General features: G+C 37.7%; 5 protein-coding genes across 8 annotated transcripts; 3 read left to right on the top strand and 2 right to left on the bottom strand.

Moving 5' to 3' along the window:
* Positions 1-3189: 3189 nt before the first annotated feature.
* LOC127258871 (uncharacterized) lies at positions 3190-9402 on the bottom strand. 2 transcript variants are annotated; one of them, XM_051285923.1, is made up of 2 exons: positions 8248-9402; positions 3190-3544 (listed from the first exon to the last, which is right to left on the bottom strand). In XM_051285923.1, exons 1-2 carry the CDS (start codon positions 9031-9033, stop codon positions 3341-3343), a joined length of 990 nt encoding a protein of 329 aa, XP_051141880.1. In that variant the 5' UTR covers positions 9034-9402; the 3' UTR covers positions 3190-3340. The 2 variants fall into 2 exon arrangements, with proteins under 2 accessions (XP_051141880.1, XP_051141886.1); XM_051285929.1 differs by having other exon boundaries at positions 3190-3541; positions 8248-9401.
* Positions 9403-10763: 1361 nt separating this feature from the next.
* Positions 10764-12798, bottom strand: LOC127259232 (40S ribosomal protein S5-like). The gene is made up of 4 exons (XM_051286412.1): positions 12591-12798; positions 11427-11698; positions 11147-11350; positions 10764-11040 (listed from the first exon to the last, which is right to left on the bottom strand). The coding sequence occupies exons 1-4, from the start codon at positions 12684-12686 to the stop codon at positions 10986-10988; spliced, it is 627 nt and encodes a 208-aa protein (XP_051142369.1). The 5' UTR covers positions 12687-12798; the 3' UTR covers positions 10764-10985.
* Positions 12799-14973: 2175 nt separating this feature from the next.
* Positions 14974-17155, top strand: LOC127258085 (serine/arginine-rich SC35-like splicing factor SCL33). The gene is made up of 6 exons (XM_051284729.1): positions 14974-15065; positions 15277-15427; positions 15876-15953; positions 16390-16554; positions 16656-16772; positions 16872-17155. Exons 2-6 carry the CDS (start codon positions 15285-15287, stop codon positions 16978-16980), a joined length of 612 nt encoding a protein of 203 aa, XP_051140686.1. The 5' UTR covers positions 14974-15065; positions 15277-15284; the 3' UTR covers positions 16981-17155.
* A 209-nt stretch (positions 17156-17364) lies between these two features.
* LOC127258062 (histone-lysine N-methyltransferase ATXR4) lies at positions 17365-21073 on the top strand. Of its 3 annotated transcripts, none has more exons than XM_051284720.1 (7): positions 17365-17502; positions 18923-18974; positions 19064-19183; positions 19611-19680; positions 19819-19998; positions 20256-20327; positions 20653-21073. In XM_051284720.1, exons 2-7 carry the CDS (start codon positions 18966-18968, stop codon positions 20769-20771), a joined length of 570 nt encoding a protein of 189 aa, XP_051140677.1. In that variant the 5' UTR covers positions 17365-17502; positions 18923-18965; the 3' UTR covers positions 20772-21073. The 3 variants fall into 3 exon arrangements, with proteins under 3 accessions (XP_051140677.1, XP_051140661.1, XP_051140669.1); XM_051284704.1 differs by having other exon boundaries at positions 17365-18588; positions 18923-18978; positions 19057-19183; XM_051284712.1 differs by lacking the exon at positions 17365-17502 and adding an exon at positions 18491-18588.
* A 143-nt stretch (positions 21074-21216) lies between these two features.
* LOC127258053 (fatty acyl-CoA reductase 2, chloroplastic-like) lies at positions 21217-25128 on the top strand. Its single transcript, XM_051284696.1, has 8 exons — positions 21217-22294; positions 22385-22488; positions 22583-22782; positions 22899-22999; positions 23127-23346; positions 23431-23592; positions 23782-24306; positions 24419-25128. The coding sequence occupies exons 1-8, from the start codon at positions 21904-21906 to the stop codon at positions 24597-24599; spliced, it is 1884 nt and encodes a 627-aa protein (XP_051140653.1). The 5' UTR covers positions 21217-21903; the 3' UTR covers positions 24600-25128.
* The last annotated feature ends 1829 nt before the right edge of the window (positions 25129-26957 follow it).

Raw genomic sequence — 26957 nt, 5'->3', positions numbered from 1 at the left:
CAGTATTGTGTGATATAAATGTAACGATATTTGTGTAATATATTGTAAGTTGTAAAAGTATTTTTAATGTTACTAGAAAATATAATTACTAAAAAGAAAATTGATACTTGTTATAAGACGAATCAAAATAGAAAAATTGATATATTTTTAAAGGACGGAGAAAATATTAGTTTATATACTTTTTTAAAAATATATATATAACGAAACTTGGTTAAAAATTTTAGTTAAAAATATTTTAAAATATATAATATAATTTACCTACAATATATTTCTTTCGTTCCGGTTCAATTGAACTTTTTCGTTAGTGATATAAGATTTAAGATAATAGTAATTTTTAATTAGTTAACAATATATAATTAATAATATTGATAGTTTTAAATAAATTCAATATATATGATTAATAAAATTAGACTATGTATTTAAATATTTTAAAATTTATATTACAATAAAAAATTATATGCAATATGGATATCATTTTATAAATAATTTTTTTATAATACAAAATAAATAAATAAATAAATATTTATTTATTTATTTATTTATAATTAATATAAACTAATTTTACAAAAATGATGGAGTTTTAAATATAAATAAAAATATTTATTTTTTTAGGAAAAATATAGAAATAAGAAAGTTGGTAATATATGATGTATAAGAAATATTATATATTATGTAGTTAATTAAGTTAATTTATATTTATTAAGTATGTTTTAATTTAATAAATTTTATCCAAAATACAAAAATGTCAATTGTTATGGAATAAAAAATAAAAAATGTGTCAATTAAAAATGGATAGAGGGAGTATATGTTAATATTTATTTGATATAAAATAAATATAAAATTGTTTAAAATGTTATAAACATTTTAATAAAATATTAAAAGGATAATAGGTAATTAGATTTTTTTTTTAATTAATGAAATTCATTATTTCCAAATTTCCTCAAATTGGAATTAAAGAAATGTTAGAAAAGATTATATTCCTTTCTAAACTTTCGAAGCAAACAGGCCTTAACGAATTAGATTATGAGAAGAGTTTCGTGCCGTACGCTGTAGAAGGAAAGAAAGGAAATAAAAACTTGGTGAATCAAGGACTATTTTACAATTAAGCCAAATTTTATTTTCATATAAATATAATACTCCCTCTGTTCCAAACAAGTTGCAACATTTGTTTTTTTGCACGAGTTTTTATATGGATAGTATTAAGTAGGATAATTTAAAAATTAGATGATTGGTGGAGAGAAAAATGTATTTTATTTTTTTATTTGGATGATGTGAGGGGTTAAAGTGTAAGATAGTGATTAAGTATAATTAATTATTTCCTATTTTGAAAATATTGCAAGGTGTCCGGGACATACCAAAAAAAAATGTAAAATATTGCAAGGTGTCTTTTATAAATAGATTATCAAATATTAGTATTATAATAGTTTATAGTAATATATATATATATATTAGTATTATATAATAGTCCACTTACAAAGTTTACATTTACTTTTAGCGCGGTGTTTAAAAAATAATAGTATTTTAATTATAGTGAGTAGTTAAAAGTAGTGTAATAATATTTTTGTCATTCTTTTTTTGTGTAAAAGTAATGATGTGATGTAAAGTAAGGGTATTTGTGGAAAAAAGTAGGGTATTTAATGAAATGTTAACTTTGTAATTGGACGTTCCAAAATAGAAATATGTAAACATTGTAAGTAGACGGAGGGAATATAAAAGTAATGACATTTGTTTAATATATTTAAATTGTAAAATTATAAAAAAAAAATTTATGTTAACCAGACAGTACAATTACTAAATTTAAAAACTACATATTTGTTTTGAATAAACAGAAATGAAAAATGACAATTCTTTTTCTCACGAGACGAAAGAGGTAATAAAAAGCACGTGTTGATGTTGGCAGCCGCAGGTATGTCCGTCAATGGAACAGATTTGGTTTGGATTCTAAAGTTTCAGATCCACATCCGTTGTTCAATAGGGTTCTCGAATTTAGAATTGGATATGCTATAACTTAAAAATTGATCACTCGATTCGGCCTCAAATCCAATATTCTGGTACATATCAAATTCAAATTTATGTTCACATCAATCTATAAAATCTATAAATATTTCCAAATTTTCGACAATTAAATTTTAATTAATGGTTATTTTTAATTTTAATATAAAAAATCATCTGATTAACAATAAATTATAATACAAAAAAGATACACTAAATCATCTAATATTATATATAAATATAGATCTGAAACCATATAAAACAATTCGATTTAAGATACAGACCTCGAACTCACATATGAGATTCTAAATACGGAAAAATTATACTAGATCCAAATCGGATTGATCTGGAACCGACCCTAAACCCTGTGATCCTCTCTCCTTAGATTTCTGATATAGCTCAATTTCTTTGTTATAATTCGTCGAAATTATGAAATATTGAAGTTTCACCTAATTTAGAAATGAACGTCGTTTTATCTTTAAATACGTTATGCCGTGAACGGGAGACACTACCGGACATATTCATTTTGCGAAAAGAGATTCTATCTCGACTGTTCGACGTGATTATCGAATTTATTTCGATAAATTATATTGATATCGAAATTATTTTCAATAAATTATATTGATTATTGATTTTTTATAATTATTTTAATATTCTGATATTAATTTTTCAAATATATCCTGTGCAATTGCTGCTGCTGAATGATCCATGATCCACCCGTGTGGATGCATAGAACACTGCAATCAATTCAATCCAATTCCAAGTCAATGTTTTGTGGAGTAGAGCAGCAGGCTATCGATATACACTGCTAGCCAGCTTGCTTGCTTGCTTATTGGTGAATGGGAATTAGACGCCTGCGGCCTAGGCCTGTCAATTTGCTCCATTCCAAATTAAATTCGATTTTGGATCTAGTATAATTTATCCGAAATTGGAATCTCATATAGATTGGAGGTTTGTATTGTGATTTGGATCGGTTTTGGATCTACATGTTGATATGTTTGAAGAATGAGGTAGAGAGAGAGTTGATTACAGGCTCGATCATATATGTATGTAATACTTGACCATAAACATCAATATTTAATTAGGATCATAGATATAATATTTAAAATTTAAATTTCAAACAAGGATGTATTGATGCATGGAGTTTTTTTTTACTAAAATTATTTCTCTACTTTGATAAAATAAAATTCCTTATAGTTAATAGTTAATCTAATGGCTTATAATTAATTTAAGTACCAACCCTCTCTTACTTTGTACACAGTCTCTGTTCAGCTCCCCACCCTTCCCTCTCACAGAATATACGCAATTAGTTTAGATTGTTCTTCTTAATTATTTACATATATATGTTTCAAATGAGAGAGGTGGGTGCAGGAACAACATCATCATCATCATCGCGGTATTGGTAATAACCCCCAAAAGTGATACGAGTTGCGGTAGTAATGGGAATCGATGATCCTCTTCCTCCTCCTCCTCCTCGAACTGCTGCAGCAATTGCAACATGATCGACAAGAGCACCTGCACCACCCTTCCCCGCTGATTCCTTCGTCCCCTGCTGCATATATATGTGCCCACATTAATCAATTACATTAATAACAAAAATAAAATACTACTAGTAAAGTTACTGTTGAAACGTGATTTGAATTTAGCGGTCTATCCGATCCGAAACCAAAGCGAAATGGTTGTTTCAATTGGCAGCGTTCCTTTCGGACTTATCTTAATTAATAACAAATAGGCTTAGGGTTTAGGGTGTTTTGGGGTGCTTATAAATAGATATTTATGGTTTCTAGTTGTATGACATGATTGTAACTCTCTGAATCAGTATAATAAAATCTCTCTGGTTCCTGCCTGCGGACGTAGGTTGACACACCGTCATCAAACCACATAAAACTTATGTATTCTTTATTTGCTTTCTTTCTTGTTTTCTCGTAACAAGTGGTATAAGAGCCATATATGATTGATTGAAGATGTCCTCGTATAAGTTTGATCTGGAGAAGTTTAATGAGTCGAATGACTTCACGCTCTGAAAGGTCAAGATGAGGGCACTTCTGGTTCAACAAGGATGTGTGGCTGCGTTGGAGGGAGAAGACAAGTTTCCTAAAGACACGAAGGGAGAGATAAATAAGGAGATTTTGGCAATGGCTCATTCCGCGATCTTGCTGTCAGTTACTGATAAGGTTTTACGGGAGGTTGTAGATCGGACGACGGCTTTTAGGCTATGGAATAAACTGTGTGAGAAGTACCAGAAAAACTCTATCACGAACAGGCTATATCATAAACAACGTCTCTACACCCTCCGGATGTCCGAAAGTACTCAGGTAAAGGATCATGTTGATACCTTTAACCGTATTATTCTTGATCTTCAAGGGGTTGAGGTTAAAATAGATGATGAAGATCAAGCCCTAATTTTATTGTGTTCACTACCTAGTTCATATGAGAATTTTTAGATACTATGTTATATGGTATAAATACAATTTATGTTAATGATGTGAAAGATGTTCTTATGTCCAAAGAATTGAAAAGAAAGGTTTCTCTGGAAGAGGGTTCTGGTTCAGGTCTGTTTGCAAGTAGGGAAAGACCACAGAAGAGGGGTAACTGGAATGGCAGGTCGCGTTCAAAATCAAAGTCCTCTAGCAAAGTTAAGTGTTATCTTTGCAATGAGAAGAAGCACATTAAAAGGGATTGTCCACAAAAGAAGGGAAATACAAAAATTGATTACAGTAACAGTGGCAGCAGCGCTACTGTGGTACAAGACAATTTTGATGATGGGAACTTTGGTGAATTTCTGACAGCGTGTAGTGCTAGTACTGTTGATTCCTGGATTATGGATACTGGTGCTTCTCACCATATGACGTTCTCTCGTGATCTACTCACTTCTTTTAAGGAGTGAAATGGAACGTTAAAGTTAGGTGATGATGGAGTTCTAGCCATAAAGGGGAACGAGATAGTGCAGATAAAATTGCATTACGGTACTGTCAGGAAATTTGACTGTGGGGCTTGTGTAAAAGGGAAGCAACGCAGGGTGAGGTTTAGTACCCGTCATCACACTTCAAAAGAAATTCTGGAGTATGTTCATTCAAATCTATGGGGTCCTTCTCCGGTGAAATCGCAGGGCGGGTGTTCTTATTTTGTCACTTTCATAGATGATTATTCGAGAAAATTCTAGTTGTACTTTCTGAAGACTAAAGATGATGTGTTTGGGAAGTTCAAGGAGTGGAAGACCATGGTTGAAAAACGGACGGGTAAATAGGTCAAGACTCTAAGAACTGATAATGGATTGGAGTTCTGCAACGCTCCATTTGATGATTTCTGCAAGAAAGAGGGTAGAGTGATTAGGGGTGTCAATTCGTGTTTTTAGGTCGTGTTCGTGTCGGGTTGAGCCATGAGGATAACAAAAAACGGTCAACCCGAACGACCCGAACCCGTAATCTGACCTGAAACCCTAGACCCGAACCCGTAATCTGACCTGAAACCCTAGACCCGAACACGACACGAATTCTTTCAGGTCACCCGAAACCCGAACAAACCCGATACGAACCCGACACGAAACAGACCCGAAAATTTAAGAAAAATTAAATTGACCTAAAAAATTAAACCCTTTGATTACTCTAATCTAAGAATATTTGGATGTCCTGTATACGCTCATGCGAATGATGGTAAGCTGGAGCTGAGGGCGGTAAAATGCATATTTTTAGGGTATGCAACAGGAGTAAAAGGTTATCGACTGTGGTGTACAAAAGGTAAAAATCCTAGTAAATTTCTTATTAACAGAGATGTAACATTTAATGAATCTGCTATGCTTGATCAGAGTAGAGGTTGTGAAAGTATTGCAGGTACAAAAGATTGTCGTGTTGACCAGAGGGTGGAGTTTGAGACTCCTAACAGAGTTGTGTTAGATGAATAGCGGCAAGATAATACTATTGATCAATCCGATCAACCAGATCAGTCAAAACCTCAAGGAAAACCGGTTGCGGCAAGATAATACTATTGATCAATCCGATCAACCAGATCAGTCAAAACCTCAAGGAAAACCGGTTGAGGGGGAAGCTGATGATGCTGGTATTGGAGTTGAAGATTTCATAACAGCAAGAAAGGGAAAAAGAAATATTCAGAAATCAGCTAGGTTTGCAGAATGTGTCAATACATATGACATGAATTATATGGCTTATGCACTGGTGGTTGGTGATGATCTTGGCTCTGATGAGCCAAAGACATATGAAGAAGTTATGGCGAGTAAAGATGCAATGAATGAAGATATACAGTCTCTTGAAAAGAACAAGACTTGGGATCTTGTTGCACTACCAAAAGGGGTGAAGCCAGTGGGATGCAAGTGAATCTTTAAAAGAAATGAGGGAATTTTTGGTGTTGAACCTGCTAGGTTCAAGGCGAGACTGGTGGTAAAAGAGTTCTCACAGAAGGAAGAAATCGATTACCATGAAGTCTTTTCTCCTATGGTGAAACACAAAACCATCCGGGTTCTTTTGGCAATGGTGGGTGTTTTTGATCTGGAGCTGGAGCAACTTGATATAAAAACGGCATTCCTTCATGGTAATCTAAAAGAACGAATTTATATATCTCAACCGGAGGGATTCGACAGTTCTAAAAACGACCAAGTATGCTTGTTAAAGAAATCTCTGTATGGCTTGAAGCTGTCTCCGAGGCAATGGTACAAGAGATTTGACTCTTTCATGGTATCTAATGGTTATACTCATAATCAATTTGAAAATTGTGTTTACTCAAAGAAAGTTTCTACTGATTCCTTTGTGTATATGTTATTGTATGTGGAAGATATGTTAATTGAAGCTAAAAATATGGTTGTAATTAATTACTTGAACGCTCTACTAAAGGGTGAGTTTGAGATGAAGGATTTGGGTGCGGCAAAGAAAATACTGGGTATGGAGATTTGGCGTGATAGAGAAGGAGGACGACTATGGGTTTCTCAAAGAAAAGTATATTGAGAAAGTTTTGCAGGCATTCTTTGTTGATCAGTCCAAATCGGTAAGTACCCCTTTGGTGGTACACTTTAAACTTGATCGAAGCATTATACCAGCTACAGATGAAGAAGTTAGCTACATGAACACGGTTCCATATTCAAGTGCAGTTGGAAGTCTTATGTATGCGATGGTATGTACGAGACTGGATCTCGCTTATGCGGTTAGTGTGGTGAGCAGGTTTGGTGGCTAATCCGGGTAAAGTTAACTGAGGAGCTGGAAAGTGGATCTTGCGATATTTGAAAGGAGCGTATGGTGATGGTCTGATTGGCTATGCAGACTCTAATTATGGGGGTGACTTGATGAAACGAAGATCACTGACTTGCTTTATCTTCACTTTGTTTGGATGTGCAGTCAGTTGCAAATCTACTTTACAACCTACGGTTGCACTGTCGACGACTGAGGCGGAATACATGTCAATGACTGAAGGTATTAAGGAGGGTATCTGGTTACATGGTTTGGTACGGAGTTTGGGTCTGAAGGTGGAGAAACAGAGTGCTTTGAGTTTGGCTAAAAATCCAACATATTAATGTGAGGTTGAATTTTATCCGTGATGTTCTGGTGGAAGACAGATTTTCTATTCAGAAAATAGCTACATGACACAATCCAGCTGATACGTTGACGAAGGCGTACCAACGGAGAAGTTCGAGCACTGCTTGAACTTGGTGAATATTCGTAGGAGGTAAAGTCCTCTTGGGGCATTTGGCAGGAAGAAGACGACTGAGAGATACTGACGAACCTTTGGCGGTTGGAGAAACTCCAAGTCAAGGTGGAGATGGTTGAAACATGACTTGAATTTAGCGGTCTACCCGACCCGAAACTAAAGCGAAAGGGCTGTTTCAATTGGCAATGTTTCTTTCAGACTTATCCTAATTAATAACAAATAGGTTTAGAGTTTAGTGTATGTTGAAGTGCTTATAAATATAAATAGTTATGGTTCCTAGTTGTATATGACATGATTGTAGCTCTCTAAATCATTATAATAAAATCTCTCTGTTCTGACCATGAAAGTAGGTTGACACATCATCACCAAACCAAAACTTCTGATGATCCTTATTTGCATTATTGTATTATGAGTTATCAACCAATCAGATCTCATCTCATCCAGCAGCAGGCAGGAGTCTAATTTGGTACGGTGGTTTAAGAATTACATCTGCTGTTGCTGCTTGTGTGTGTGTGTGTGTATGTGATGTGTAGTACAGTGCAGTAGAGGAAGGGCGGACGGAAGGATAATTGAATTAGATGGGCTGGGCATAGTATACGGTACCTTGTAGTTGTAGTGGTTGGAGTTGGGGTAATTAAGCTGAAAATGAAGCTGATGGTGGTGGCTGTTGTTGAGGATGACGACGCAAATTAGAGAGGCGGCAGCAGCAGCAGCCACTCCGATTCCGAATGAACAAATAGCCCCGACTCCGCTCAGCCCCCACCTCCACTTCCAAATGCTATTATTATTATTAGGGCCTCCTCCTCCTTCTCCACCATTATCATCTGAATCCAAGTGGCTGCTGCTGCTGCTCCTACTGTTAGCCGTCATCACCATTCCGGTCAATATCCCCCCTGCAGCAACAGGATCCTTCTCCTCCACAAACTGGAAATTGTCGCCTTCGATCTCACGAGGACGGGGCACGTTTCCCCAGCTGCTGCTGCTGCTGACTTTGATGGTGTCGACTACGGATTCCGTGATTTCCTTGACCTTCTTGAGAAATACTACTTGTGGCGAAGAACCTGCCAATGGTATCGGTATTGGTATTGGAACCACCTCATCAAAACCTGCTGCCGCTGCCGTGGCGGTGATGCGATCATCGTCTCCGCCGTCCTGTGTCTCAGAATCATGGTCAGTTGGGAGATGGGACACGAGGGGGATGAATAATGATTCTGATTTGGGGGATGGGCAGACGAAGTAGTTCATCTGGAACATACTTGGCTGATAGTGAAACCTCCTCCTGCTGCTGCTGCAGGAGTAGATCTTCTTCTCATCTACATCATCATCATCATCATTGATATCAAGGAACCCCTCGTCGGGGAGGAGCTCCCAATCTTTCTCGAGATCCATTTAATTAGTTGATTAATCTTGGCGGTTGGAGGGGAAATATATATGATTGGATTGGATCGGATCGATGGGAAACTAACAACAGTGGTTGTTACTATAGTATAGCCTTCTGAACTGAATTGATTGGGATTTGGGAGCAAGGAGAAGAAGAAGATCACGTACTCTGTTTTTGTGAGAGAGAGAGAGAGAGAGGGATCGGAGGAGGAGAGGGCAGGGCAGGGCAGGTTTGTCTGTGGAGACGAGAGCGACAGAGAGGCGAGGCGAGGGAGGAAGGGCGAGCCGACAAATCTCGATCGATCGTGGCCCCTTGATTGCCTCACCTCGCCCGGCTTCAATCACAAAATCGCGCTGGCATCTATCTCTACATGGATACATACATACATACATACATACAAGATATTTCTCTTTAATTTCTTTTATCGTTATCATGTTGTTATTATTATTGACCCCAGACCAATTGAACCACCGCTAACGCCGATTCACTTGTCCCTTTCTTATAAGCATATATTATTGGGTTTTTCCCCGAAAATATCATCTCTCTCTGTACTTACTATTTAATTTTTTAAACAAATGGACAAGACTGGTATTGATTGAGGAAAGAGATGCATGATTCATCCAAAGATCCACCCAAATTTTCGGTATACTTTTTTTTCTTTGATTTTTATATTTTCTACCACTTTTTCTGGTTATGAAGATGTTAGTTGCAGAAAGTCTCAAAAGAGCCCAATTTTTTAGAATATATACAGTGATTGTGATATAAATTGCTTCTATTGCTACCAAGATTTCATTATTCAAGTCTAATAATACAAAAAGTAATGTTCGATAGCCGACTTAAAATATGAAAGGCTCAGGCTATGAAGTCCGGTTTTATTTTTTTATTTTTTAATTTCTTCTCTTACACCACATTCGCAAATGCATTCACTTTCTGTAAATACACTTTTCTACTCTCTTTCCATTGTGGCATTTTATCTACTTATCTCCCCATGTCCCATAAGGAATTGATGATTTTTCTCGGAACCATTGTATGTATACTCACTCTTTAGAAGCTAAAAAATGGAAGCACATGCAACTTTGCCCAAGCTGATTCCAAGCCCTTGGCTGCTAAGCTCTAACATTATAATAAAGATCGGTGTGTATGAATTGTTTCAATCAAAGATGCATGCGGACATTCTTTCTATAACAAAGCTATTTTATACAATCTTGCAGTAAGCATAATCCCTGAAATTTGAATCCAGTGGCCGGACGGTACGGAGCATATGTTGTGTTCTCTCTCTCTCTCTCTCAAATATAAACTGAGACAAACCATCATACAATTGAGTAAGACACCATTCTTCATTCTTGCATACGCAACTAAGACTAAATACGATTGTTGACCAAGGAAGGATAATCCGGAAACGTGATAGATAGATAGATAGATAGATAGGCATTCCATAGTACCACTCCAGTGAATTTTTCTTTTATCAAAACATTAAATCAAACACTTTTATTTTCTATATTTTATATAAAATAAAACTCCATCGCCAAACATAAAAAATAATAATAATAAATTTTATCGGAAGTTGCACTCTGGGATAGCTGCAGTTCCCGCATCATCAATAAAAATAAAAAAAACAGATAACAATCCACCTACTATCCAATATGTTTCGGAGCGCACATATCACTCAGAGTGTTTCCAAAAACATAACAACACACATTCATAGGCAGGATCAACTCAAAATACACAGAAAACAAAATTGCTAAAACACATAAAATACTTTTCATAACACAATCAAGTTTTGATAAAATAACAAAAGCAGGAAAATAAGAGCTGGCCCAGGTTCTTGCAGAAATGTCTGAACTAGGTGACAAAAACATTTATCTCATGGTTCTGTAACAATAACGACTTCATCGGTACCCTGAAATACCATATTCCCAGGCAGAAGAAAGCACCACATCCTTCCAAAACTGCTCGACCCTCAACGATTGGCTTTTGCAACTCTCTCAATCTCATCTTTCTTCTTAATGGCATAGCTGCATATACGAGAACAAAATAAGTTTTCCTAAAACACAGAACAGGCTTGCAAGAATTGGCGAACCACATTCATTCATTCATTCATTCAGTAACAGGGTTTCCTACCTGTTCGAAGATCCTTTGGCTGCATTGATGAGTTCATCAGCAAGGCACTCAGCAATAGTCTTGATGTTTCTGAAAGCACTTTCACGAGCACCAGTTGTCAACAGATATATAGCCTGATTCACACGGCGAAGGGGAGAGATATCAACAGCCTGCCTCCTCACCACCCCAGCTGACCCAATACGGGTGGCATCCTCTCTTGGCCCACTGCATACAAGTGCTGTGCAGGTGAGCAAAATTTACCATACCAACTATAAACTATAATGCATAACAAGTCACAAACCTGTTGATGACCGCATCAACAATTACTTGGATAGGGTTCTGATCGGTCAACAAATGGATAATCTCCATGGCATGCTTTATAATGCGCACGGCCATGAGCTTTTTACCATTGTTCCGCCCATGCATCATGAGGGAGTTGGTCAACCTTTCAACAATTGGGCACTGAGCCTTCCTGAAGCGTTTTGCCTGGTACCTTCCAGCTGTATGTGGCATATATGTTGGATGCTTTGCTGCAGTTGCAGTGATGTAATCTTCCACCGAGATGTCATTAATCTACAATTAAACAAAAATTTAAAACTACGTTCCTACTTGTTTAACAACCCAGAGGCATGTTCCCAAGAAACTGATTATACTTTACAAGAAAAATATGCAGAATATAGATACCCATAACATGAAAGGACATCTCTTAACCCATATACTTGATTTTCAACCTTTAACAATGAACCTTTCAAACATGTACAAGGTATATCATAGCAATAAGAAATCAGTAATTCTCCAACGACATCACAAAACTCTCCAGATATCAGTTATGACGAATAACTCATTGCAGCGTTTAGTACAAAAATAGGAATGGCAATTAGGTAAAGAATGCTATACAAAGACTAGAAAATGTTGCCACCACAAATATAAGCGAAGTTCTCATTAAATCTTCTGAGATAGTCTCATAGGACATATCAATTCTGTTAGGAATTGCACAAAAGTCTCATCAAAACCAAATCAATTGATTTGATTTAGGCACCGAAATTAACACGGTTTTGAGACAATAAGCTGTCAAGTCACATTTTTTTAATCTAACACGGATAGAAGCATTTCATAAAAACTAGTTTAAGGTTAGATTAAACATGGCGAGGAACAAATGATATTGGTGCCAGTGAAAAATAATTAAAATCTAAAAGCAAAGTCATTATTAACACGGTTTCGAGACAATAAGCAGTTGAGTCACATTTTTTAATCTAACACAGATTGTACTATTCCATACAAACTAGTTTGAGGTTAGATTAAACATGGCAAGAAACAAACGATATTGGTTCCAGTGAAAAATAATTAAAATCTAGAAGCAAGATTATTACAAATAATAGAAACTAAGTTATAGAACAGGTTACGAATATGAGATTCCAAAGGACACAAAATAGCAAGATCCGAAAAGAGGAAGCAACTGCAGGACCTGAACTTCGTCGTAGGACCAACGATTGAAGAGCAACACGCCAGTGTGAGCTTTTTCACCTTCAAGTCCGGGAGCCGCCACGTCTGCAGTCGCCATTCTGGAATAGAGACGAGTAACAACGTAGAAAGATAAGAAACGGAGAAAAACTCTCTGGGACGGCGAACGATGGAGAGAGGAGGGGATGAACGAAGCGAGAGGGCAGGCGAAAGAAACCCTAGCTGCGTTATAAATGCAGAAGGTAGAATGGGTTTGAGTGTGTAGACTGGGCTGGGCTGGGATTCAGTTTAGTATGGGCTGACCTTGTAAATACGTAGAGTATGTTCATTTAATTTTTAAATTTTAATATATAAATCTCAAAAATATTATTTAAAAAATATATATATATACATAGTTATATAAAACTGAATGCAATATATAAAAATAAATAAATATATACTTTTAGTGGAATAATTACTTTTTGTAATACTTTATAAATTATTATACTTTATATTCCTTACCTCACTAAAAAAGTGTCTATGGTTAAATAAAGTATAATCAGTAATTAAAAAATTGTATTATATAAAATAATTATAAATTAAATTTAAAATAATTAAATAATTTAATTAAAAATGAGAAAATTATAAATTATAAAATTAAAATGTATAATTATATTTTTTAAAAAAAAATTATAAATTATATAGGACGAATAAAAATTAAAAAAAAAAATGACATTTATGTGAGAATGAGAGAGTAATAAAAAGGTGTAAAAATATTCAACCGTTAAAGTGTTTACTAACTCAAATGAACATCACATTTATTTGATTCAATAAGAAAATTTAATCAAGTTAAACAGCACATTTTACAATAACATATGATATCTCCGCATCTCACAATATATAACCATTTTTTATAAGGGTTTGTTTTTTTTACTAAAAAAATATCAGGTTTCTACAAAAGAAAAAATTAAATATATATTTTTTTCGCAAGATATTTTACCATACAATTTTTTTTATATAATTTATTATAAAATATTTTCTTATCAATAAATATATTTTCTTATTTACTTTTTATTTAATAAGTATAAACTATAAATATATTAATAAAATATTTTAGCATCACTCTTACAATTCACGTAGTATTTTATAAGTTCATTTTCTTGGATTTAGATGTGTTGGAAGATTGTTCAAGTAGGTTTCAGTAGAGCAGCAATATCTAGGGTTGGGTCGGGTTAACTTTTTCACGATCAAATCATTTTATTTGAATCCAATCCATTTATTATTCAATTTGAACCCGATATGTTTAATACCTTTTTAAACATGTTAGAGATCTGAACTTAACTCGTTTATTCATTAAAAAAATTAATTAAATTTATAAAAAACAAATTATAATTAAATAAGCAATCTATAAAGAAAATTAAATTTTATTAACTCAATCAAAAATAGGTATGCATACACTATATTAATTAATATTCACGTGTTATAACTGAGTTGTCGTGCGGGGTTTGAATTGAAGATTTCAATCATAACTCGACCTATTTATTATCGTGTTGAATTTGTATTGATTCATATATATAATCGGATCAGAATTCTTAACTCAAACTCAATTATTTTGTGCCAAATTCGTATCAAGTTATCATGTTGTATTAGTTTTTGTCACCTCTATATTTTATGGTCTACTAAAAACCATATTTGAGTTTTACACTTGTTTTTAGTGTAAAATAATTTTTTTTTTTTTTTTTTTTTATGATATGAATAACTATATTCATAATATAAAAATAATGGTTTTTATTGAATATCAGTAATTTTTTAAAAAAGAAAATATAATACTCTTTCAATTCTATTGAAAGGTTACCATTTTCTATTTCCGTCTCTTCTCCCAAAACAAGGTTATTATTTCATAATTTAGTAACTGTACTATCTACCTTACTTACAATATATTATACAAATGTCATTAATTTTATATTACACCATACTAATAGAGATATTTTTGTTTTTTTTATTATATTTCAATATAATATTAATATTAAAAAATTTATGTTACAAAAAATAACTGATACTCACCTAACGGGAACACAGGGAAGGGAGTATATATTATATAGAATTGTTAGGTAAAAAGTTTGGGTAAAGAAATATTCTCCACCAAACTTGGATTATGTCACAAATTTCTATGGGCTTTTAACAGGCTCCGCTTGGGAAAATGCTCTTATCTGTCTTATCGGGCCTCTTCAATGTTCTTCACGTCGGGACCGACTATCAGCACCAGGCCATGCTATTGGGGCCAGGTCGCTGGAAGCCCAATACATCCCACTGCATTTGGCCCAACCCATAAGAGGCCGAGGCCCATTATGGAGGTCCACGGAAGCTTCTGGAGAACCTCCAACATCAGACCAGATATCATCGTATCGTATCACTATCATCTATATAAATACACGCGGCGGACGAGAACCAGGGCATCTCGCTTGCGTCTCCGGTCATCGCGCTGCTCGTTTTTATTAAGGTATGGCTTTCAATTCTTCGATGGTTTGGTTTGGTTCAGATTCATAGCTTGGCTTACGAATTATTAAACTCCTAAGTTCTTGGTTAAGATTCGTTTTGATGGAATGTTACTGCGTTAACCTATTAGGGTATTTGGCACGCTTTTAATTCCTGCGGTGATCGGATATATTTTCAATGTTTCTTGCTCATGATTCTGGTAATTTCTTATTTAGATTGGAAAATGGGTCGAAGATATAGCAGAAGTCCTTCTCCGAGGGGTTATAGCAGGAGGTATCGTAGCCCGAGCCCAAGGGATCGTTATAGAAGCCGTGGGGGAGATTATCCAACTAGCCTATTGGTTCGCAACCTTCGTCATGATTGCAGGTATGGCGTGCTTAGTCACTTTTCTATTGCTTACTTGGCTATCGTACTCCTAGAACCGCATGGCTTTTCTGTGTTTTCGCGAGTTTTCTATCTGATTTTATGTTATTAAGTGCGTTATCTGATGTCTTGAAATGAATGACCACTGGAATTTTTTCGAAGTTAATACATGTTCTATCCTACTTTCGCGTGCTGGTGAAACTTTAGTTTGGAAGGGGAATTTGGAATGGGGAACCAGGACACTACCTGATTCTTGCACTTGAGATATGATCCATATTCTAATGAATGGTAAAACCAATATTAGATATGTTCAATCTTTTCTCTCTCTTTAGCGTATGGAGCAAAGAACCATGAGCCGCAGGTTCTGTTAATTTAGAAACTTAGAAGTGACATGCTGACCCTTGGTGACTGTATGACTGTGTGTTATGATTCAAAACTTTTTGGTTTTCAGGCCTGAGGACCTGCGCAGAACATTTGGGGAGTTTGGTCCTATCAAGGACGTTTACCTGCCACGAGATTATTACACAGGGTCAGTACTTTAAATCCATCTCTTACTGCTCGTGATAAATTTGATATAGAAGTTGGTGTCGCTAAATCTGAAGCAGCGGGCATGGTCTTTTACATATTTTGCATTTGTTCATGGAAAGCTTCATTTTTGTTTTCATTCTTAAGTGCTGGAGACAAGAGTGAAGTAGTTAGAGTTCAAGATCATCTTTATGAACTTGAAGGTTGAAGCAAGGTTGAGTATGAATACAATTATGACAAGGTTCACGTCCTGAAGAATTTCAAGTCTTAACCTTACTTGCTAACGAGGTTAGGTGCTGTATAATTGCCTTATCAATCCTTTGGTGAGCTGACATCTGTAATGGCTTGAGTTTATTGGAAAGCTGCATTGGGATCTCACGAAAATTCCCAGTTATCTTAACCACATTTCTTATGATTAGAAATCCTGTTACATAATGCAGGGAGCCTCGTGGATTTGGTTTTGTGCAATACATTCACCCTGAAGATGCTGCTGATGCGAAATACGAGATGGATGGTCAGATTTTACTCGGTCGGAAACTGACTGTTGTGTTTGCTGAGGAAAATAGGAAGAAGCCCTCAGAGATGAGGGCCCGGGAGAGGATAAGGTGAATGGTGCTTGCACACGGTTGTTGTGTTCTAGACTAGTCATATGTTGTTTTACGCGTAGAGTTAATTGTAATGAGTTTTCTATTTTGTTTTGTTGCAGGCGGAGGACGCCCCCAGCAGGCTCTCGGTCACCTCATTATGGGCGATCGTATTCTCCTTACTCTCGAAGCCCTGATTATTATTCTCCATCTCCAAGGAGGCAGCGATATTTCTCAAGGTGTGTGGAATCTGGCTCAAGATTAATTTTACAAGATTCTTATCTCGCAGTGTGTATCAAATATGAGCTGGAGGATATCTTTGGCTTTTGATGAAGCAGGTCCATTTCACCCAGGGGGCGAAGGCATAGAGAGAGGTCCTACTCAAGAAGCCTGAGCCCGGCCAGGAGCAGGAGCAGGAGCAGGAGCCGAAGTCTGGAGTACTACTGATGGTGATGGCAGTGCAGTTAGGAATGGATATGGGTGAATTACTTTTGATTGATGCATGTATGCATGGTGCTATGTGGATCTGTTTAGGGGTAAAACATGTTGAGATTACCATCGAACTGTTATGATCTACAATGCTACACACACATATATACAGTACATACATATGTCTTTTCTAGATGTTCGACTATTAACCCCGTGTGTATGTTTGTGTGTGTATTATTGTGCGGTTTGTTTTCTTTTGTTTTTTCTTATTTTTGTTTCCTCCCAGCAGACACAGGATAAAAATTTCATATCATCCTCAACACTGGTTAGCTGTGTTGTGGTGTTCGAATTTTGGGTAAGGGATGCTGCAGATGTTGAGCAACTGTCGGTTTTGCTGGTGAAAACTTTTATATTAGTGTTGACAGTAAGGAAGGTTGTTGCTAGTTGCTGGTTGCTTGCTGCACCTGTTTCATGGTGCTGGTACAGACAAGTAGATCTCGGTTGAATTCATTCTCAAGTAATCATCCCGTGTGATGTGAGGTGATCCTCATTCCAGTATTTCTCAATCTCCGATCAGTATGTATCACATTTTCTATTCTATCACAATGTAAATAAAATTAAAAAAAATATATATATATATTTACTTAATACTACCATTTTATGTTATAGAGTTGGGTAAGTCTACATTAAAATAAAATCCGTTGATTTGATTATGATTATGATTATGATTATGAGTCCGGGCCTGCCCATTCTAGTCGTTAACATTTTATTTAAATTTTCCTACTTAAATTCAAACCTGGGTGCTCATTGTTCAGAGTCTCGATCAGACTGAGAACTAATAACTAATAATAAGGCCATCCCCACCCGCAACAGCGGATGTCCTGAAAGCTGGAAGGGGATAACCCTCTCTCACCTTTACCTATGCGCTACATAGCCGAAATTATAAAAAGAAAAAAGTCAAACGGATCTCCTGAAGGAAGAAGATACCTTCTCATATGCGCCACATAGTTGCAATAAAAATAAAAATAAAAAAAGAAAAAGAAAAATCAAACGGATTTCCTGAAAGGAGATATTCTCTCTCATCTTCACCTATGCATCACATAGTCAAAATTATATATATATATATATATAAATAAATTCAAACGGATCTCCTGAAAGAAGAAACCTTCTCTCGCCTTCAGAGTGTGAATCATTCATTAATTTGGTTGTGTACAAAATGAGAACGGACCGGTTGCCCTTGGGCGCTAAATTCTTGAGTCGCCTCCATTCAGTTTGAGCTGAGGCTGAGCCACCCAGCCGGCCATGTACGGGTGCCGCCCTCGCCGCGCTTGCCTTCTCTTTCTCAAAACCCTCCGCCACTCTCAGCCCTTCTCTTCTCGCGCTCCCTCTCCTCCTCCTCCTCCTCCGATCCGCGTTGCCCTCACCCACGATGCCGGCCGAGGCGTCTTCGCCTCTCGCCCTATCGCTGCCGGAGACCTCCTCCACACTGCCCTCCCCATTGTTTCTCATCCCAATCTATCTTCTCTTCAAACCGCCTGCTATTTCTGCCTCCGGAAACTTCCTCAAAACCACTCTCAATCCGTCGTGTCCTTTTGCAGCGAACACTGCCGACACCAATCCGAGCTGGTAATCATCGCCTTCAGTCGCCTCTCCCTAATCTGTTTTACGCTACTTATTTATTTAAGCTTTTCTTGTCTGAAGCAGCATGCTCGACTTTTCCATATTAGTTGGCGGCAGGCACTAGCCCTAGTGAAAATTAAAAGTTTAGAACGTCGCTTACTTTGAGTTTACTGACATACTCTTTTTCTTTAACCTTTGTAGCTTTTACACATAATCTGCATGCTCACATTTTAATAATTTATCACTATCCTTCCGTATTGGTCTTGATAGAAGTCTCTGTTGTTCATTTTGTGTCCTCTTATCTAATTTTTTCGCTCCTGTTCTCTTCCCATGGTATTAGAAGTTCTACAACGTTGAGAAGAAGGCAGATTGGTCGAGGTTTAATGAATACTGTAGGTATGGGTATCTCCATCCATGATTGATCGGTCATACTGCACAATGCCATAAGATATATACTATGTCCTTTTTCTCAAGACTGCAGGGACTGAAATATCCACTGTTGGTCAAGCGGTTGGCCTGTCAGGTTATTTCTGGATCCACTCCTTCCAATGCCCTTGATATACTTCAACCTGAGACTCTATCTTCTGACAAAGTATCCAAGGTAAGGCGGGTTTAGTTTTGGTTTTCAATTTTGTTGTATTTAATGTAGCTAAACCACATTCTTCTGCTTTACGATGATTGAAAGTCAATTTTGCTGTGGAGAAATTCTTCAATTAGAGATCTACACAGCACATCTATCCGTGGTTTTCTTGGATATTATAACCAGAAGCAGTAATAGTCTATTATATTCTGGCCCAAGTAATAATTTACATTAAGAATCTGCAAGACTGAATGCAATGTTTCTTGCATTCTAATTATAATGAATCAAAATAAGTCATGTTATTACCTAGTGCATTGTGATTGTATCTGCATCTGCAAAAAAGAGGATTCCTATTTTACCATACTAAATGGGGTTAAGTTTATACTGAATTTATACTGTATTCTCTTATGTTATTTTGTTCCTCCTTTTGTTTTTATATGATTTTCAGATGAAAAAGGAAGTTGCCCTCTTAAAAAGCTCTTTTGAGGTCTCAGACATTAATAGTGAGCAGATAAAGTGTATCCTTATGGAGTGAAGTTTATCAATTTTCCATATATTCACAATTGTCCATATTGGGCCTGCTTTCCAGTCTCTAGTCACACAATTTCAATTCCTAGCATTCCCAGCTGGGAAAAAATTTCTCTTTGACTTGCTAGTTCTGACTGAAGAATGGTACACTAATGTTTTGGCACGGGTTCGTATCAATGCTTTTCGGATTGAAGTGGCTGTGGGACATTATGAAGACCTACTTTCCTCAGCAGCAGCATCAGTAGAAGCAGAAGCGGCAGTTGGAAATGCCGTTTATATACTTCCATCCTTGTACAATCATGACTGTGGTAATACTCTTATTATCCTACTACTCAATTGGAAGGCAATTAGTGCTTACGGGTCATTTGATTGCAGAATCTTATTTGTTTAGCTTGTTTTTATCATCTATAGAACTTGTCCACCAATCATACCTGAAAGAGTTATGTTTTTTAGTCATATTGGCACAAGACACAAGGTTCTCTGTTTGCCCATATCTAGTTCTGCAGAGAGCCGCAATACAGTAGTAATGTGGCATGAACAGTTGATGTTCTTGTTTTCACTGCAGATCCCAATGTCAACATTGTGTGGATTGAAAATGTGGATGCTAAGATCAAGGCTCTCCGGGACATTGAAGAAGGTCTGTCCTTTGATTTGACTATAGCGGTTTACTGATTTTTTAACATATTTGGCCCTCCCATTTGGCAAGCAAGCATTTTAACTGGCCTATATAATACTTAACCAATATCACCTAGATTTTGTGTTAATTCTTTGTTAAATGAAGAATATCAGTCGTTCACTCTTCTGTGATCTAACACGTGTTACTTTCCATTACCTCAGATATATATTATTGGTCATATTTATTTTTTTTGTTGGTCACACTTGGCCAACTAATATCTTGAATGTGTGTGTATGGGGCTTTTTGTTTAGACAGATAGATGTTCAAATTATCTCTGGGATTGCAGGGGAAGAATTACGGATATGCTACATTGATGCAAGCATGGAGTTTGAGGCTCGGCAAAGAATCCTGTATGAAGGATTTGGTTTCCATTGCAAGTGTGAGAGATGTGCAGCAAAGGAGTAATTTTTTTTAATTTAATTTTGAATTGTTTCGAGTAGGGATGGGGGGAGTAGAGAGGAGGAGAAAGAAATGACCAAAATTGGGTTGTTGGGAGTACGTTATAGAGAAGATGTAATTGAAGAAGTTGTGTGGATATTGTTGTTGGATATAAAGGAAAGGAGGGGAAGGGGTGTGCGGATCCATCGCGTTCCCGTTCCCATTCCCATTCCCATGACCATGCTGGTTTAGTTTAGTTGGCTGACTCTTAGGGAGTATTGTTAACAGCCATTGACATTATGCTATGGAAATGAGGTTATTTATTTGCATGGGGGATCTATCTCATCTCAAAAAATGAGTTGAACAGCTAAAACTAATCAACCGGATTCAAATTGGATCGTAACTTTATCATCATCAGAATGGTGTGAGTGATGAGAAGAATTGTGTGATGGAAGAGGAATTGCAGATTTAAACACACAGCACAGCAGGGCATGTTATTGTTTGTTGAGAGGAAAGAGGAATAATCATTACAAAGGGTATGTGTCTGTGTGGTGTGGGGAAGCTTGAACTCACGCCCTTTATCCTGGGAGGGTTTGGGATGGGATGGAATGGAGAATAGCATAGGCCTACACCACACCCGCAGCCGCAGAGAGAGAGAGAGATGTGAAATGGGGGGGGAGGGATGATTCAACAATAAAGAAATACTACTACTAGTAGCAGCAGCAGCTGCAGTAAATAGCAGCAGCAACAGAGGTGTAGTGAGCATGGCACTTGGCAACCAAACTGGTATGGTGCGGTGCAGTGCAATGGCAAAAAGAGAGCCTTCTGGTTATTCTCCTAATTCTCATCTCCTCACGCCTTAAAATCTGTTGTGTTGTGTTGTGTTCTCTCTCACTTGCCAGATCCAACCCCCCTCCTCTTAAATCTGACCAAACTCTCATCTTAAACTTGAACTACCTCTTTGATTGTTATCTTCATCCCCCCTTCCCCTTCCCCTTCCCCAACCCCAAACAGCAACAGCAAACACCCCACCCCCACCCCCACCTTCCTCCCTCAATTCCCTATTCCACATTTACTGATCAACTACCCATTCTCCTCAAAAAAGCTCCCACTCTGGCTCCCTCCTCTGCCATTGTTTTTCACTAGATCACCAGCAGCCATGGAGGCTTTCTCTCTCAGCTCCTCCATCTCTGTTGCTTCCCCCCACCGTGCAGGCGCAGACTATCAGAGGTCCCCCTCCTTCATATATAGGAGCATCAGCACCCGCCTGCAGGTCTACTCCATGCAGAGTGGCAATCATGCAATAAAATCCACACCTCCGTCCTCAGCGCGGATCAGCCCTACTGTGGGGAGCAGCAGCTTGGTTCTGAGCCCCAATGGAAAGGAGTTAAGCACCTCCACCTCCGTTGTGGAAATTAATGGTGAGGGAAGGGGAGAGGGAGAGGCAGAGGCAGTGAGAGACCAAGAGGGAGAGAAAGGTATTGGCATCGTGCAGTTTCTTAAAGGGAAAACCTTCCTCATCACTGGCGCCACGGGCTTCCTGGGGAAAGGTACCTTGGCTGGCTGGCTGGCTAGTGTTTTTTGCATCATCATCATCACCCTTCCTCTTACTAAGCATTTATTTGTTTAATGATCTGCAGTTCTAGTTGAGAAAATACTGCGGACAGCTCCTGATGTTCACAAAATATTTGTCCTGATCAAGGCCAAGAACAAAGAAGCTGCAGCAGAAAGACTGAAAACTGATGTATGTGTGAATATTCATGCCTGCATTTTGAGTAGTATTAGTCTTGCCTGATGATGATAGTGGTGGTGATAATATTCACTGGTTTCATCTGCAGATTATACATGCAGAGCTTTTCAAGCGCCTGAGGCAAATCCATGGAAAATCATATCAAGCTTTCATGCTCAGCAAATTAGTCCCAGTGCTAGGGAATGTCTGTGAAGCCAATCTTGGTCTAGACGAAGATGTTGCTGGTTTGGTGTCCAGAGAGGTGGATGCCATCATCAACTCTGCAGCAAATACCACATTTGATGAAAGGTTTGTTCTTTTCTGTTTTGTTTTGTTTTGTTGCTCACTATATATCTTCTAAGAAATTCATATATGATGATGATGATGATGATGATGGCGTATGGATGGATGGCTTGCTTTTTCAGGTATGACTATGCTCTTGATATAAACACGGGTGGACCTGCACGCCTCATGAGATTTGCTAAACAATGCCAGAAACTGAAGGTGTTCTTACAAATATCAACAGGTGAGTGTGGTATTGCTGCCGTGTAATGTTTACTCCTGCTCCTCTCATTTCCTTTCTTGCCGTCTTGATTGGTGTCCTCAAGGAGGTGTGTTGATAATGTTTATTTGTTTGTATGTGTGTGTGCCAGCTTACGTGAACGGGCAGAGGCAAGGCAGGATCATGGAAAAGCCTTTCTGCATAGGACAGTGTATCGCCAGCGAAAACGGACACCACATCCCACTTCCCAAACTGTGTGTTGAGGATGAGATTCAGATAGTTTTGGAGATGACAAAAGCCCACCGTGAAGATGGCAAGGATGACGACGATGCTTCAGTTATTCAGAACATGAAGGAATTGGGAATGCAGAGGTAAAAGCATGATGACCATCTAGGTTGTCCAAGAGTCCACTGCTTGCTTGCTTGCTTGTTAATTTGACTGTGTCCCTGGTCCAGGGCGAGGAAGTTCGGATGGCAGGATACGTACGTATTCACCAAGGCCATGGGAGAAATGATGATCGACAGTTTGAGGGGGGACATTCCGGTGGTGGTGATTCGGCCCAGCGTGATCGAGAGCACATACAAGGAGCCCTTCCCTGGCTGGATGGAAGGGAACAGGTACTGACTTCAATTCAATGGAATCCTCTCAATTGAATTCTTTCTTTCTGTTGTTGTTGTTTGGTGTTTGTTTGTTACAAGGTTAATCTCTCTCTCTCTCTCTTTCTCTCTCCATCCAACCAACCAACCAACAAACAAATTGAACTCGTCGGCACATGTATATGTGTATGATATGGGTAATGGGTGCAGGATGATGGATCCAATAATTCTGCACTACGGGAAGGGGCAGCTCACCGGGTTCCTAGTGGATCCCAATGGAGTCCTGGACGTGGTCCCTGCGGACATGGTGGTGAATGCGACCCTGGCAGCCATGGCGAAGCACGGGGGAGCAGCAGCAGTGGAGGAGGAGGCGGGGGAGGGGGAGGAGTACAGCGGCAGGGGCAGCAGCAGCATCTACCAGGTGGCGTCGTCGGTGGTGAACCCGCTGGTGTTCGGGGAGCTGGCGCGGGTGCTGCACCAGCACTTCGAGAGGTGGCCGTTCACGGAGGCGGGGACGGGGAGGGCGATCCGGGTGCCGAAGATGAAGCTGTTCGGGTCGATGGAGGAGTTCTCGGCGCACCTGTGGAGGGAGGCCATCCAGCGGACCGGGCTGGGGGCGCTGGCCAACCTGGAGGGGAAGCTGTCCCACAAGTTGGAGGCGGTGTGCCGGAAGTCGGTGGAGCAGGCCAAGTACCTGGCCAGCATCTACGAGTCCTACACCTTCTACGGGGGGAGGTACGTACGTACTGTTGGAATGAATGAATGAATTGATTGAAGAAGAAGAAGAAGAGAGAAAGATGCAACCAACATTGTTCACTCACTGACTGACACACATGCTGGCTCGCAGGTTCGACAACAGCAACACATCGGGGCTGATGGGGAGCATGTCCGCGGAGGAGCGGGCGGAGTTTGGGTTCGACGTGGAGAGCATCGAGTGGAGTGAGTACATCAGCGAGGTCCACATCCCGGGCCTCCGGAGGCACGTCATCAAGGCCAAGCAGGCCCGCTCATCCCCATCTACTGCCTAGCTCATCCCCTTCCCTTCCCATTCCATTTCATTCCTCTGACATACAGATATATATATATATATATATATCCCCCTCTCTCTCACTTCAAGCTAGCTAGTACTGTTGTACAAGAAAGAAAGAAAGAAAGAAACAAACAAACAAACAAAGAAGCCCCGCCATGCTGACGGTGTTGTTGATGATGATGAACTGATTTTATTTGTTGTCTCTCCACCCCGCCTACCTGCCTGCCAACCTATAACTACTGATCCCGATCGGCTCCATCTGTGTGTACTACTACTACCTGCTTGCTTGCTTGCTTGCTTTGGTTAATAATATAGTATACTGATTATATAGAGAGAGTATAGAATAGTGGAGCGAGCCAGGGAGAGGAGAGGAGAGACTGTACTCCCTACGGAAATTAATTAGTTGCATACATATGGTTCATAACTAAATAAATAACAGCATGGTTCATTAGTTCCACATATCATTGATCCACTCACACACGCACGCATGCACGCTCACTCAACATCAACACTCAAAACTCCGACGCCTTTAAATCTTGCTGCCACACATGATTAGCCTAGTGTGACTTGTCTTGTCGGATCTAGTTTGCATCTTATCAAAGAAAATCTCCATCTATCAATCTATCTATACAGAGATGCATATATAAACTGTCCTCGACATTAAAATAATAAAATTGTTTTGTTTTGTTTTAGTTTTCCTTTTTTCTTTTTTTTAGCTTAAAACAATATTTGTACCGAGAGAAAAAGAGATAAAGAAGATCGGAGAATCATTTGCAATATCAGCATCGTCTTTGAATTCTAATAATGATGAGCAGCAGCAACCCTTCTTTATAGCCTGTCATCCCCTCCAACTTCAAGTTTATGTAGAGGAATTAGAATCTTTCATGTGTAATGAGTCGGATGATTCCTTCCTAGAGATTTTTCCGTCGACCTAATAATTCCTTGGCACTTACAAAATCTCAAAAGCACAAAAACGCAAAATGAAGCAAGTACACAAGATGCATGAAAAATTAATAATATTGCTTTCAAGAATGAATCTATTACAAATAAGGAGTAACTCAATTAATGCATGAAAAAAAAAAAAAAAACATGTTGCTTTCAAGAATGAATCTATTACGAATGAGGAGTAACTCCCATCATTCTAACGAATGGGGCTAAATAGAGGCCAAAGTAAATTCATTATTCATACAACTTTTATTATTTATATTATATTTAAAATATTACATCAGTACTTATTTATATTCACATCGTAATTCAAAATTTTTACTATTTAAAAACAAACACAAACACACCCTGTAGTGAATGCAACATGATATCAATTAATATATAGCAAGCAAGCAGCAAGCTCGATCCATTCTTCTACCACGGACTGCATCTCCAGCTAGGATTGGTATGTTTACCCTATGTTCCAATATGAATTTCCGGTTGCGTTGTTAAATTTGAGAAAAGATTACTCGAACGAGTTGCAATTGAAAGAAAAGAAGAAAATTAAATTCAAGGCTTTTGACCCATTTAGCGTCGCATTCACTCGGAACCGTTGTTGAAGTTAATTCTCTGTCGTCCTTTTGTTTTGTTATGGTGGACCGGACCAATAGGAGTATTATTAGCTTAGCTAGGCTCGTTGTTAACAATGACCTCAAATTGGCTGTGCATAGATTAAAATACCTATTTTTATATTATTGATTGCAATTTTGTATAAGTGGGAGGGAGCCCATCTTCATTAATTTGACCCGGCCGCCCATTCATAATTGTACCATCAAAAATTGTTTGAAAGTTCGAAAAAGAATCTGGGTTATTTCGCAACACGGCCGCGTGAATGCTGAAATTCAAATCAAAAGATACAATAGTACCAAAGAAAAAGGATAAAGAAGGCTGAAATGATGAGCCAGGGAGCTGTTGGGCCATGAATTGCTTGCCTTGGACTACTTTATATTGGACCGCCACTAGGAGGTTATTTTTTCATGGATTACAATATCTATATATATATATATATATAATCTTAGAAGTGGGTAATTAAATAAATCCGTTTAATTAATTAATTAAGTCAATCGAATTAGAAAAAAGTGTCTTTCAGCGGTCAGATTTTGGTTTTGATTTTGATTTGAAATAGTCAAATATTAAATTAAAATAGTTATTTGATGCGATATTTTGAATGTAAAATTTAATTTTAGTGTAATATAATAAATAAAAAATATTTTAATTTAATATTTTTTTAAAAAAAATTAGAATAATAAAATTAAAAATCAAATCCACAAGTAAACACACCCAAAATAACTTACGAAGTAACTCATAATGTCAAAATTATAAATAAAAATATGTATAATTTTATATCTTTAATAATCTAATTTAGGTTAAT

Source organism: Andrographis paniculata, unplaced genomic scaffold, assembly GCF_009805555.1.
Source record: "Andrographis paniculata isolate CXL003 unplaced genomic scaffold, ASM980555v1 Contig14END, whole genome shotgun sequence".
Lineage (NCBI taxonomy): Eukaryota > Viridiplantae > Streptophyta > Magnoliopsida > Lamiales > Acanthaceae > Andrographis > Andrographis paniculata.
This window is presented reverse-complemented; position numbering and strand designations above follow the sequence as displayed.

Bases quoted from the DNA above. Each gene is read 5' to 3' on its own strand.
- LOC127258062 (XM_051284704.1), top strand. From the start codon at position 18,265: ATGTACGGGTGCCGCCCTCGCCGCGCTTGCCTTCTCTTTCTCAAAACC. The intron at 18,589-18,922 runs GTAATCATCGCC...CCATGGTATTAG, and splicing joins GCCGACACCAATCCGAGCTG to AAGTTCTACAACGTTGAGAA. The intron at 18,979-19,056 runs GTATGGGTATCT...CTTTTTCTCAAG, and splicing joins AGGTTTAATGAATACTGTAG to ACTGCAGGGACTGAAATATC.
- LOC127258871 (XM_051285923.1), bottom strand. From the start codon at position 9,033: ATGGATCTCGAGAAAGATTGGGAGCTCCTCCCCGACGAGGGGTTCCTT. The intron at 3,545-8,247 runs GTACCGTATACT...ATATATATGCAG, and splicing joins CCAACCACTACAACTACAAG to CAGGGGACGAAGGAATCAGC.
- LOC127258085 (XM_051284729.1), top strand. From the start codon at position 15,285: ATGGGTCGAAGATATAGCAGAAGTCCTTCTCCGAGGGGTTATAGCAGG. The intron at 15,954-16,389 runs GTCAGTACTTTA...TACATAATGCAG, and splicing joins CCACGAGATTATTACACAGG to GGAGCCTCGTGGATTTGGTT. The intron at 16,555-16,655 runs GTGAATGGTGCT...GTTTTGTTGCAG, and splicing joins AGGGCCCGGGAGAGGATAAG to GCGGAGGACGCCCCCAGCAG.
- LOC127259232 (XM_051286412.1), bottom strand. From the start codon at position 12,686: ATGGCGACTGCAGACGTGGCGGCTCCCGGACTTGAAGGTGAAAAAGCT. The intron at 11,699-12,590 runs GTCCTGCAGTTG...GTTTAATTGTAG, and splicing joins GGTCCTACGACGAAGTTCAG to ATTAATGACATCTCGGTGGA. The intron at 11,041-11,146 runs GTAGGAAACCCT...TCGTATATGCAG, and splicing joins GCCAAAGGATCTTCGAACAG to CTATGCCATTAAGAAGAAAG.
- LOC127258053 (XM_051284696.1), top strand. From the start codon at position 21,904: ATGGAGGCTTTCTCTCTCAGCTCCTCCATCTCTGTTGCTTCCCCCCAC. The intron at 23,347-23,430 runs GTAAAAGCATGA...TCCCTGGTCCAG, and splicing joins AAGGAATTGGGAATGCAGAG to GGCGAGGAAGTTCGGATGGC. The intron at 24,307-24,418 runs GTACGTACGTAC...GCTGGCTCGCAG, and splicing joins TACACCTTCTACGGGGGGAG to GTTCGACAACAGCAACACAT.